General features: G+C 44.8%; 1 protein-coding gene across 5 annotated transcripts in view; it reads left to right on the top strand.

The window, feature by feature from the left end:
* The window catches only part of TMEM104 (transmembrane protein 104), a 45,043-nt gene that overhangs the window by 18,202 nt on the left and 13,349 nt on the right, over window positions 1–13,492 (top strand). For all 5 annotated transcript variants that reach the window (XM_049812318.1, XM_049812319.1, XM_049812320.1 and 2 more), the window contains one exon: window positions 10,470–10,563. In XM_049812318.1, coding sequence (XP_049668275.1) covers window positions 10,470–10,563 — 94 coding nt within the window. The remainder of the gene's footprint in view (window positions 1–10,469; window positions 10,564–13,492) is intronic.

Here is a 13,492-nt window from a genome sequence, read left to right as displayed (position 1 = left end):
TGAATAAGGTTTTTCCTGACCTGGCAGAAGGAGAAGCAGACGAGCGTACTGTTGTGAAAGTGGAATATAAACTTGTTGTACTAGTGACCTAAGAGCTGGAGTTCAGCTTCTGGTGTGTGATTTTTCTTGCTTTCCTTTGTAACTGATTGCATTTTGAGTAAAAGAAACATCAGCCAGAAAGCAAGCCTCCCTGCTGCTAGGGCTGGGTAGGAGAGTCAGCCTTTCGTACAATAGTGAAGCAACTGCAAGACCACAGACTGAAGCAACTAACTTTAAAGGATTAGCCTGTCTCTTTTCACTGGAAAATCAATAGTGCAGGGGACTGGAATGTGTTTTCTGGACAGAGCTGTCTGTTCACAATGAGAAGTGTTTTTTTCCTTAAGTGGAGCTTGGGTTACACTGTCACTTGGATGCTGAGCTTTTCCAAAGGGCCAATCATTCCCCTCTGCCACCTCTAGCTGGCAAGGGCTGTTTTGAAAGGAAGCGTGCTGTGCTGCTGGTTGTATGCCTGGCCAGATGTACTGCAGGTGCTACCAGCCCTTAAGAGAAGCAACGTGGCTGATCTGATGGGCAGAGGCCACTGGTGAGCTCAGATGTGCTTGGCTTCCTCATAGAATAATGTCCTGCACACTTTAGTGCTTGGTTTGGCTTATGTGATGATGGATAGTGGGCACAAACCTTGGAAGCAAGCCAGCTAAACAAATTGGGCATAGAGGCTCTAGATATATCTGTTTGCTTTCATGCACTTCTGCAATTATGAACTCACCATGGTGTTTGTTTATTGGGCTCAAACTACAGCCCCTGCCACCCAACAGAGCCACCCTGGCAAGGCTGAGAGGCCATGCTGCTGCCTTTCCTAAATAAAGCTGTCCTTTGGAGTAAGTCCATTTGGGCAGCAAGGCACCAAAGCTGACAGTATTCTCTCTTGATATTGGAGACCAATCTCTCCCAAACAGGGCAGGTGTCAGAACCAGTATCTGTTTGTGATCACTCGCTCACTACACCAAGTTGTGATGGTTTAAAAAGGGCCTTTTAAAATTCCTTTGTTGGACTAGACTGTTCCAGCAGACTCACAGATCTTTCATTTTTGGAACACTTGTAGAAAATAAGTAGTAAATGCATTTCCCCTGGGCAGTGTTACTTTATGCAGTGGTAGTAACAGCATCATAGAAACAGAATTGGAGAAGACCTGTTAAGTCAGCTAAGCACATCCCTGGGAGATGTAGTACAAGCCTTTTTTTCAACATCATATTTTCCAGTATTTTGTTCAGTGTTTTAACACCAGTTTTGTTTTTAAACAGAGGTCTTGATCTTGCTGGCTGCCTGATTCGCATCAGTGTTCTCATTGAGTAAGACAGCAGTCTTGATCTCTTCTCCCCTGAAATTATCATTAATTCCTCAATACACAGGTAGAAAGCACCAGGGCTGCAGAACTGTGCAGTTATGCCACTCTGAACATTACCAGAGGCTGTGGAGGGAAAGAGCTCTGGACAGACTGGTATCTCTTTATACTTCTAAATAAGTCTGCAACTCCTTAACATCCTCCTAAATTGCGCTTTATGTCTGGGTGAGATCACTGATGCTCTTGTCCAAAAATGTAGATTTTTGGACTACATCAGCAAATCCCACACGTGGCTCATGCTTCTGTAAGCAGGACTATAAATACAAATAATGCAGCTGGGATTTATCTTGTAAGTTGAAGTCGGTATAATGCTCTCAGGCAGAGCTGATCCTGAAGCCTGTTGCACCAGTTTGGTGTGCACTGTACAGGGAAGGCAAAGGAGGAGGCTGGGACCAAGCAGACTCCCCACTAGCCCCAGGCAACAAGGCTTTATCTCTTGCTTTTGTGCTGCTGCAAAGCAGTTACAAAGTGTGGGACATTTCCTTTCCTTTCCTTTCAGGCAACTCCTGCCTGACGCAGTGAAGGGGGGGATAATGGTGTCCCTGAAACTACATCCTCCAGGCAGCTGAAGAGTCCTGTGAAACTCAGCTGAGAAGTTTGTAGGGCAAAAAGTAATGAGGAAAAATAATGCCTTAGTGGTGGAAGTACTGTTTGTGTTGTGGCAGACAAGAGGTTAGTGGCCTTCAGGAACAGTCATCCTTGCTGAACCCAAGTACCTCCTAACTCTGGCAGTTTGTAGCTTGATATGTTTGCAGGGCCCTCTGTGCATCCATGTCACGCTGGTCCATGTCTACCTCACTTTATGCTGTCTAACCCAGGGGCTTTTGTAGTCAATATAAATATTGTTGTAGTTGCCAATACCCTGCCAGGAGAGGCTATGAATATGCAGGAATTTTGAGCAGTGTCTGTGTATAATGATTATGCCTTCACACTTTGTTGGAGGGAACTCATTAATCTCTCATACCGTACTAATAAATTGGGGAGGCGGGGGACGACTCCTCAAGGTTACCCAGTGTCAGGAAGGAGGAAGGCTCCTGTTTCTTAGCATGTGGGAGGTCAAAGCAAGCTGGTGGTAGGGGGTACAGCCAGACCTGGCTCTGCAACTTCTCTGCTGTCCTTCCAAGTATCACAAACCAACCATTCAGCTCTCCTGCATCTATCCACTTTGCTGCTTTCCTCCTGCTTGTTCAGATGCAATTAGGAGATGCAGAATAAGGGGGAGACAGGGGTCAAGGAGGCGGTAAAGTGATTACAAGATGCTGCAAATGGCTGTGCCATAAATACTCCAATGATGAAAAATTAGATGCCCGTCACCTCGGGGTTATTGCTAGCCTCCATCTTTTTCTTGTGAAAAATGATAATGGAAGTGTATTTACCCTGGAGAGTGCAAGCTTGCCGCTGGCTGTGATCCTGCACACCCCAGGTGTGCCAGGGACTGCAATCCTTGCACCAAATGACTTTCTGAAAGCACTTTGTGCCTGGATTTCTTCACTTTAAGAGGAGGAAGAACTGGTTTTCCAGGGTGTTCTTTCCAAAGTGGAAAGTTCCTGGTGCTCAGAGATGGGCCAGCTCTAGAAATGGACTGCAGCTCTGAGTCAGGATGGGGAAAGGAGAGCAGCACCCTCTGGTACTGCCTTGCTGTCCATGTGCTGCTTCTGCCTTGACCTCCCAGAGCTGCATGTAAAGGCTGCTCAGTTGCTGGTTGGTCCTTGGTGTGTTGGATGCTCAGCAAGATCATAGCTTGCAAGGACATCCGCTGGGATGTAAGTACACCTGTTTGCTAGATGGGCAGTTAAAATCAAAAGCTGATGCTGGACTAGAGCCTTTGCAAATCTCTTGATCATATTCAGATCCACTAAAGTCGGTAGCTTTTGGGATACAGGCGCTTCTTTTCATCTCTTGCAGAAGGTCTTCCATTTTGGAGGAAGTGCTGGGAGTACTGTGACATAGGAACCATGAGAGGCAGCATCCAGCTTAAAGGGTACCATGGGTGCAAGTAGGTGAAATGCCACTTGCTTTGCTGGCAAAAACTGGCCTAGCAGCAGCTGAAGTCTTAGTTCTTGGAGGATACCTCCTCCCTGCCTTAAGGTACTGGGGAGAAAGGTGGGTGAGGGCTCCTTGGTGCCAGCAATACACTTCATGTGAGTTATGACTATAAACCTCTGCCAGGTGTCCAGAGAGCAGCACGTTAATTACCGGAGCTGCTGTGGCAGCAGATGCCTGCTGTACTCAAAGCGTAACTGCCCTTGTTTCTTTATCTATAAATATTCCTTGTGGGATGTCTGGCAGTTGCATCCTCCCTCCGTTGTGACTTCCTGACTCTACAGGGGATCTGGAGGTTAAAATCCCTCTTGCTTCTCAACTTCTTTGAGCAATCCTTGTTCTGTGGCTGGTTTATCTCTTTTCAACTAACTTTAAGAGCTTCATAATCACTTGTTGGCTGATAACTTGCTGCCTATCAGCATAGCCCCTGCTGCAGCCCTGCCTCCAACCTTGAGAGGCTGTGGATCTTCAGCTTTATTTTTTTTTTTTTCCAGCTCTCTAAAAAGCTCCTTCCTGAACAATCAGACTCCTTTCATGTATTTATATTTGTACTGTCCACTGCGAGGGGTAAAGCTTTACCAACGAAAGCTTGGATCACCGCCCTCGCTGATGTGCCATCTGGCTCTCTAGCTTGAGATATGAGCTCATGCAGGAGAGAAACATGGCCTTGTCACCCTAGCGAAGGGGAGGAGAGATATAGCAGAGGGGGCACCACATTGCACTTGAGACCCTTTTCCCTTGATGTGTTTTAGCTGAAAAGTCCTGGTGTGAGTGACTGGAGCCCACCGCTGGGTAGCATAGCAGTTGCCACAAGTTGAAGTGGGTGCAGAGGGGCTGCAGGTAGCTCTGAAATGTTGTAAAGCTCGCTCTTTATTTAGGAGCCCCAAACGGGAGTGGGGAAAGCACCTTGCATTTAATATTTCTCTCTAAAGTCAGCTCTAAAAATTCCCAGAGGATGTGAATAGGATCACCAATTCATAAGAAACTACTCTACTGAAGACAATAGGTCTAGTTAAAGCTTCCAACCAGGGATAAAACCTCTGACCTGTGTCAATGCCAGTAAATCAAGTTTTGCTTTTTCTTTTGGTTTGTTTTGATTTTTTTCCCCCTAGATGTCTCTTTAGACACACTCTAGAGGAGACTACCTGAGGTGGGAACAGAGCAGCCCCTCCTTGGTTCTCCTAACGTCTTGTTTGATCTCTGTACTTGCACAGTCCGATTTTGTTGGATTGTTTTGTCTGTCCCTTCCAGTGCTCCTCTGGGTTGTGAAATAGCTCTGAGCTCAGGGACATCTTGCAGAAGCGGAATGGGTGTCAGAATTGCCACTCCTGACAGCGTGTATGAAATGTCTGCTTTTTCCTACTGTGCTCAAGGAGACTTTCCTTGTGTCTGAGCACTGAATCAAACAAAGCTTCCTCTGGGAGGTGCTCATTCAGTAGAGCCTGTGTCTTCCTGTCAATATCTTGCTTTGCTGTGGGAATGCTACGTGCCCATAGTCCTGTATAAAGCACTTAACTCTCAGCTTTCCAGCCAAGGTGTCAAAGTCTACGAAGGAGAGTGATCCATTTTGTTAAACCAATAACTTTCTTTTTAAATGTCAGCTTGCTCCCCATTAGAGTAGGGTTATTTGCTGTACTCTGTCTTGTGGGAGAGGGGTAGTACTGCTCAACAGTTGTGAAATCTAAACATCAATATCTGCAGAGGTGGAGTTGATACTATCCTAAAACGAAGTTTGTCTGAGATATTGGCACTTCTGTCAAGAGGAAGCAAGAGCCTCCAAGAAAGGATTTGATTTGGGGTAAGTTCTGGTTTTGAATGAGGGTGAGGAAGGCTGGGAGGAGGAGGAAAGGAAAAGGAAGGGTGGCTGGGGCCTCAGCCCAAAGGGAGATATTTAAGGAGAGAACACTACAACACCTCTTTACCATCTTCATATTAAAATGAGGGGTCCTCGCCCTGATAGCCGAGACTTGTTGACTTCACATGTGCCACATAAATGCATTTATTCAAAAATTCTCAAACTCTTTTTGCTCTGCACCTGGTATATTTGCTGCATTTAACAAGGTTAATCTTCCTGGTCTCACTTTGCTCAGGTAAATACCCTGCTTCTATTCAACCTGTCTGAAAGTTTCCAGGCTCTGAATCAACAAGAAGCAGTAGCTACTGCTTTTCATTCACTACTCAGCAAGCACCAAAGACAGATGCAATTCTTACAGATGCGTTTGTAGAGCATGAAAACAAGCAAGTTCTGATGACAGTTATGGATGAAGCTGGTTTTCAGATGGTCCTCTTGCAAATGTATGCAGGCAGTAGCCATAATGCTGTAACTACTGCATCTAATACATGAATCAGCTATGTTTGGGATGCTAATTGTGCTTCCTGAGCCGTATTGGCTTTTTCTGTAAAAGCTGCATGCTGGGAAGCAGATGAAAGCTATTGAACTGTACTGGTTCAGAGTGATAGATGGACCCTTCAGGTCAATAAAGAACCTGTTTGGTTAATACAGCCCTCTGACGGGCTTGAAGCATGTTTGTAGGGTCTGAAAGACTCTTGGCATTAGCTGGCCATCAGTTAGTGGTTGAGAGCTCTCTTGGTGGTCCTCTTGGCTGAAACTAAGCTGATAAAACCAGCCAGATGTCCTATTAACGCTTGATCTTACTTCTGCTTTTTTAAGATAACCCAATAAACAAGGTTATGTAACCTAGTTTTAACATAAGAGCTTTAATAAAATATACTTTTAGAAATATATAAATATATATGAAAACATATTCCAGGCAATGGTAAGCCCTAGTTATTTTCCCCTGAGGCAAGAAGACTGGAGTTGACCAGCCTGTTTTTCACTTTGAAATACTAGGAGCTGACAGGTGCAGAGGCTGGGAAAGTGGTATTAGCTCAGTTGCCAGCTCAGAAAAGCTCCCAAACCTTGGTGCTTGTACTGTGGTGGCTTGGCTTGGTGGGAAGAATGGATTTGAAGACCCTCCCAGGGATTGAGCAAGCTGGTGTGCTGCTTGTGGCTCCTAGCCTGCAGGGAAGAGTGTGATTTAGGGTGACAGGTTGCTGTTCTTTCCTCTACAGTAGCTGGCTTCTAATTTTCTGACTGGAAATGTCAGTAAAAGCAAGAAAAACACTGGTTTTTGGTCACTAATGTGCTGGATCTTCATGCTGCTTTTCAGCAAGAGAAAGGAAGGAAAAATAAAGAATTTTGCATCTGTTGCATTTATTTGCTGTGTGGGGGTTTCATGTACTCTCTGCAGCAAGCCTAGTGACTTGTCTGGCCATTTCCATTTAATGGAGGAGCTTGGAGAGAAATTAGGGAACCACTCTTAATAGCCAGTACTGTGCAAAAACACAGTGAAGGTTTCTCTCTGCCATCCTGTGAATATAAACAGTATTTAATAGATCTGATCCTCCTTTTTAGCCAAAGGGAGGATTCCCTTAACTTGTTTAAGTTTAGCAATGAATCAGCCACTTACACCTGCTTGTTTCTAGTAGGAAACCACTTCACTAGTAGAAAAATCCTTAATCAAAGTAGACTATGCTCATTCTGCCTTGGGTTAATTTGCTGAGGCTTAGGAAGAGAATGATAAACTCCTGGAAAATATCTGGGCTAGCTCAAGAGGTGAACTGGGAAACTTGGGAGAGCTTTTTGATGTGCTGGCGCTCTGCATATTTGATTTCTGGCAGAGCTGACTGGTGCAGTTTCCTATGTAGGTTTTAGATTGTTTGAATTACATGTGTAATGAAGCACTTTGTAAATTATATCCCTCTGGGGGAGACTTGAGCTTGGAAAATATCAGGTGGAAAGTCTGGGTGTATGTCTGAGGTGCTTATTTGGGCTTACTTTTTCCTTAGGGGGAAGTTATGAAGCTAATTAACTTAATGGGTTGGAAGAGCATTTAGGTGTCTGGCACAGCAAGGTAGAGAAGGTACACATACTCCTTCTAAGCATTGTGGTCTCTTCTCATCCTTTTGGGGATGTGTTTTTAAATAGAATTCCTGGTTTTGGGACTCTTGTTGATGATGAGATTAGCTGTAATCCAGGGACTGAGTCCTTGCCCCTCATGTCCTGGCTATTGGTGAGGAGCTGGCCCCTCTTTTCTGACCTCTGCTCAATCTTGTAGGGCTGTACACAATTGCACTTGAAAGTGACGTTAATCTGGCTGTTTAATGTCCTCTTCTGCCCTGCCTTTATCCTTTCAAGCAGTCCAGTGTGTGCTGTGGCTTCCCTTCCTAAAAGTGATTGGCACAAACCCCTGCAAAGCAGGGCAACCTCATCTCATTGCAGGCCTTAGCATTGTTTGTATTGATCCATGGATATCTATCTTGGATCACTAATGGGCATCAAATGGAAAAGGTAATACATTTCTATTGCATTTGAATTCATCTCTCACTTGGTTCCTTTGGACCAGCTCCAGGATCTTGTTAAGAACAGAAAACACTGATCATCTTAAAGGAGGGGAGGGGAATCTGACCATTCAGGCACAATGACTTGTATCTCTTCCCCATGAGTTGAGCAGTAAAGCCCACAGAGGAGGGGGAGAGTTGAAAGAGTCACCCAAGGGATTTAGTTGTTTAAGATGCCTTGAGCACTGGAGAATAACTGCAGAAAGCAGAGTGTAACATGCAGAAGACTTCTTTCTGCTTCATTAGCAGATGTTGGGGATCACGTAGGAGACCCAGGTTCTTCCAGCACCTAATGACGCTTTTGATGCTTTTCAGCAACTGAGCCTCAAATCCATCTTAACACAGCTCTTACCTTGGTGCTTAAGACAAATCTAGGTTTCGGCCCCTGCTGTTTCGGTACTCAGTGATCTTGTGTCAATCCTTGCCATAGTTTGAGGTCCTGTTTTGCCAATTGGTTCTGGTATTTTCTAATTTGGAGAAGACACCTGTTCCTTAATTATCGCCATCCTTCATCTGTCTCTTTTTGTTTCAGCTCTTTCTGACGCATGAGCTATTAACATGATTTGAAGGGAGGCTATGTTGAGCAGTGTGTGTGTTGGGAGAGGAGGTTGAAAGAGATTAGTCACAAACTTGAGAGTAATTTCCAGTAAGAGAGTTGGTGTTTACTTTGGTTTGATCTGGGTCCTTGACCTACATCACTCTTTAGTCTAAAGTTTATTTAGTCCTTTGGGGTTTGTGCACTATCCTGGGACAGCATGGCAGTCTGTAGAGGGCAGGAGAGGGTGACAGGAGAGTGGAGTTAAGCTCCTGATTAGAAGAAAGGAGCGAGAGGGAGAAGAGTAAAAAGAGACTTGTAACTGGCTGATTTGCTTCTGTGTTAAAACTGGAAGTGTTTTAACTGTTAAGGGTGTTTTAGCTCTTGGTCTTGCTAGTTACACCTGTGTTGTAGTATTCTGCATGATTTCAGCATTTCCTCCAAGGATCCTCAATTACTTCACAAATCTGAATTCTGTGCATGCTTTCTGTCTTTTTTTTTTTTTTTTTTTTTTTTTTAGCAGAAAAAACAAGATGGTGTAAATGATGGCCTTGGATCAGAATATGTCTTCACTGAGCGATGTGTGAAACCAAGGGTTCTCTCCTTTGGTCCCCTTTTGGGTTTACTTTGGTTGTCTGAGAATACTTGTGATGCAAGGCATTTCCAATTTGCCTTGCAGATATTCAGAAACTGTCTCAAAAAAGGTTTCTTGGGGTTGTACTAGTCTTAAAATAGCTTGGATTCTGTTCTGTCACTGACTCTCTTGGGGTCGACAGAGACCTTGAGGCTCCACAGCCTGCCCCTTTGAGTCCCAGTTCTTCTCTTCTGGTGACACCTTTTTTCAAACTGCTTTAAGAAGTCATGGAAAAGAGCAACATGTAAATATTAATGTTGAATATTAGTCTTTAGAAATCCCAAAGGGATGCTCAACAAATCTGTACTGAGTGTGCTGTGGCTTTCTAGATATTGTGTGCTTACAGCTTTTGGACCTGTTTAGTGTATCGCTAGCCTGTACCATCCCATGGCAGGGCTCTCTTCTCTGACACCTGTTTTGTCTCCCTGTCACAAGTAGCTTCTCTCAGTTCATGTTTGGACCTCAGTCAAGGTGTGTTGTCTTCCTGCAGTAAAGTCTTTTCTGTCTGGAGTAGGTAGGGCTCAAGTGCCACTTGGTGCCTGGGCAGAGGTGATGGGTGCTGCACAGGACACCGCTCCTCTGGATGTGGGCTGACAGCATGGTTGCCTTGTGTGCCCTAGGAGAGTACTAGAAGAAACTTGCATGGGAAGCTGTATAGTCCTAATTTCCAGCTTTGTTGGATATATTTTGCAACCCAGCTGAAAGGGGTGCCACAGACTGGTACTGCAGCATACCCCAGTTTAATTTGCTAAGAAACACTAGTCTCTTACTATACATCTAAGAGGCCAGTGAAGAAAGATCTGTCTTTATTGACAGTACCTTTAATTTCCACACTGACTGAAGTTCTTTCTTCTGAGTATCTCTTTGATTATTTGTCTTCCTCACTTTGCACAGGTTTTCAGCTTCCAAGTCAACAGCTTAACTGTTATGCTATAGCTTCCCACTGTAAAACAAGCAACTTAAAGCTCGGGGAAAAAACATTCCAGGCAGACCTGGCTCCATTGCTGCTGAGCCTGGGACACCCCGAAGCTACCCCATCAATGTTAATGTGAGCAGACGGGTCACGGCTATTGCTATTCAGACCTAAACTGAGCATGTACCCAGACAAAGAGGCCACGGTTTAATATTTAATGTTCCAAAAGGCTGCACTGAGAGCTTTTACTGAAATGTGTCAGTAAAGGAGTGCTGTAGCAGTGATAGCAAGCGGCTGAGAGCCAAGAGGATCCTGTGGTCTACTTCTGCCTGAGGCATGTTCTCTGATACCAAGCAGCTTGCTTGACCCCCTATGTCTCAGCCAGCTTAGCTGTAAAATTAAGCAACAAAGAAAGCTCCATGACAAACAGACATGTCTGGAGGTAAACTTTCAAGGCAAGCTTTGCTTTACTGATAAATTCATCTTATTAGCAGAATTTCTGTTTTTTTTAACCTAATGTGTGGTTTTGTTGTCCTTCCAGGCAGCATTCACTCTCCTCCTGGGTCCTTTCACCTTCTTCAATGTGCAGAAGACCAAGTATCTTCAAATCATGACGTCCCTCATGAGATGGATAGGTGAGTCTTGGCAGAGTCTTGGCCATCTCTTTACCATGGATGGAACCTGAGTCACGCTACTGATGCATCTCTTTGACAAGATATTCTCGTTCAGAAGCAAGTGCTTGTCAAAACAACTTCTCTGAGGAGGATTGTCCAGGCCTGATAAATCTTTGAGGAAAAGGATTTTTGTTCTAGGGTGGAATTTCTGATTAAAACAAAACAAATTGTTCTCAATCAGACGTGAGCTGGTAGATGAAGTTTTAATCTGGTTTGCCTGAGAGGCAGAAGGGATTTGGAAGAGTCTCCTGTGTGGGGGCTAACCATGATACCTACCAGTTGCTGTTCAGCAGGAAGTTTCTCATTCTCCCAGCATGTGTACAACAGACTTTGAAGAATCTTTTGTTTTGATCTGAGAACAAAAGGCAATTCTGACAGACTTTCTGCCCTTAGTTTTAGTTTTATCATCTGTTTGCATTTTCTTTTTCCTGGGCCTTGCTTTAGCGTAGGATGTGCTGCATTGGAAACCCTCAAACCAATGTGTGTTGTCCTTGGGAAGCTCCGCTCTTGTGAGTTCTCTCCAAAAATCTTATTGCCAAGAACTTCTGGGAAGACAGATAATTCCCTTAAGGGAAATAAAACATCACTACTTCCCCACCCCCACCCCCAGTGCTTTTGTCATCCAAAGATGCAGCTGCCTTGCATCTGACTTGTATGTGTACGTGCCCTTAAAGGCTGAGAGAGGTGTGTGTGTCTTATGGAGGCTTATGTTGAGGTTTGTCTTGTTTTGTGTAACCTGGACAGAGTAACTGATATTCAGGGTTAACAGAGAAGGTGTAACAGCACCAGCAGCTTTTTTTCTGCATGTTAACATCCTCCTGGTACATGGGTCCGGACCATTCAAGCACAGAATTAGTTCTGTTTATACCTATCACTGACCTGGAATAGGAAGAAAAGCTGCTTCTCGGACTATTTCCCACTGCACACATATGCTTGACCTGACTTCAGTTGGGTATCATCCCTTTTCTGTGAGTTCAAAGGCCTGTGATCCTGTTTGGAAGTGGCTGGCAGTCACTGCAGAGGAATAGAGATTCTGTGTTCTAGAGAATATCTGAGATGGGGTTAAGCAGTTGTCACCCAGGAAAATGAGGTTGGATTTTAAGCCCTCAAGTCTCAGATGCTGAACAGCTTGAGTTAACAAATCCTGACCTTGGATGGTGTGAAAATCCTGAATGTCTGTTTTTTCCCTTTTGTTGTCTGAGCACATGAAAGGTTTGAAAGCTCCCATGTTCTTCAGAGAAAGAGGTTATCTCATTAAGGGGTATTAAAGGAAGTTGTGGGGGTTTTATAAAAAAAAAAAAAGAAAAGTAATCTCTGCTCAGCTCACTGGCCTGTTTCCAATCACCCTGCCTCCTCTCTTTCCTGATAAAGACATCAGTCAGACCTCATCCTGTCTCTGTGACAACCTGATGCCTGCTTGATCTGCCACTGGTTTCCCTTTAGCTGGCTCCTTCCAGTATGAGGATTGCTAAACCTTGGCGTAAAGGCAGAACTGTTTCTCTTTTTCATCGCTTGATGGAGAGGGACAAAGGCAGTGTTTGCAGAAGTGTAGGGGAAATTCATGCTTTAGCCTGATTGATTCCTGCGTCAGCACGCTGGGGAACAGCTGCCCCAGATAATGATATTTAATGACCCTGACAGCACCTCAGTGGCTACTTAGAGCAACAGATTCGTATGTGTACAATGAGTGATAGATTTATTAGGAAAGACGATTTATCAAACAGCCATGTGATGCAGGGAACAGAGGAAAGCTCTTGCCGCAGATTCCGGGATAAGGATGGATCATGTACTGCCAAGATTTATCAAGCTGGCTTCTCCCATGTCCTCACATCACTGCTGTCCCCTCCTCGAAAAGCAGGGCTGTGAGTTAAACACGGGTTGGTCTTTTGTTGGTACTTGGAGAGCCTAGATCCTAAAGACTGGTCTTGGCTGGTGTTTTGTGGTCTCCTGAACTCTTCCTGCCTGAATGCCAATGGACAGATGTGGACTCTCTGTCCTGCTATAATCTGGGCCTTTTCTTCATCTTTCTGTAGTTGGTTTTAGCCATGTGGTGCTGAAGGTGGTTCTCCTTCTGCAAAGCACTCTGAGCAGCAGAGCTGAACGCTGGAGCTGCCAGCCTGTTTGTTTTGCTGCGTAAAAACCTCCACATGGATAGTGGCTTATTCAGCTTACCCGTGTCCGCTGGCCTGGTGTGGATGGGAAGCTGACCCATGCTTTGCATCGTGATATAAAAAATCAAGCCTACTTGAGCTGGGAGGTCAGTACAGGCTTTGTAACACACCTACTGCAGGACCCACTGCACACCCTTTTCCCCAACTTGGTGAAAATCCCCTGTGTTTTGGAGCAGCAGTGGCTGATGTAAAGCTGCACTGCCCCAGGTGTACTGGTGATTCAGATGACAGTGGCTGAGAGGATGGTTCTTGGCAGCAGGGAGAGCTAGCTGTGTGTGAAGGTCATTTCTGATGGTGTTTGTAACAGTGTCAGCCTTGCCTTTGAAAGTTGCTTTCCCTCTTTCTCCTGATCTAAGTGATAATCAAATGTCACTAGCCTCTTTCCAGAGCCTTGTGCTCATTGCAAGCAGCACATCAGCTAACAAAGCCTAGAGCAGTCTCTTTCCATGCCTCATGGACAAGAAAAAATTCATTCTGTCTCTGAAAAACAGAGTCTTAAACACTGGGACCTGAACTAGAAATTAAAAATGGGCCAATTCAAAGAGTGTGGAGATGTGGCAGGGATCAGCCCTTCATCTGGCTGTGTTTTTTATCCCGGGGCGAGGGACTAGTCAGGACAGGCACTTCTGAAGTCTCTAAAAGGAGGAAGTTGAAGGAGGAGCTTGCAAGCCTAAATGCCATACTGCTAGGGCTCCCAGACAGATGGGTTCTTGTTGGCT

This window comes from Accipiter gentilis, chromosome 10, assembly GCF_929443795.1.
Source record: "Accipiter gentilis chromosome 10, bAccGen1.1, whole genome shotgun sequence".
NCBI classification, from domain to species: Eukaryota; Metazoa; Chordata; class Aves; order Accipitriformes; family Accipitridae; genus Astur; species Astur gentilis.
This window is presented reverse-complemented; position numbering and strand designations above follow the sequence as displayed.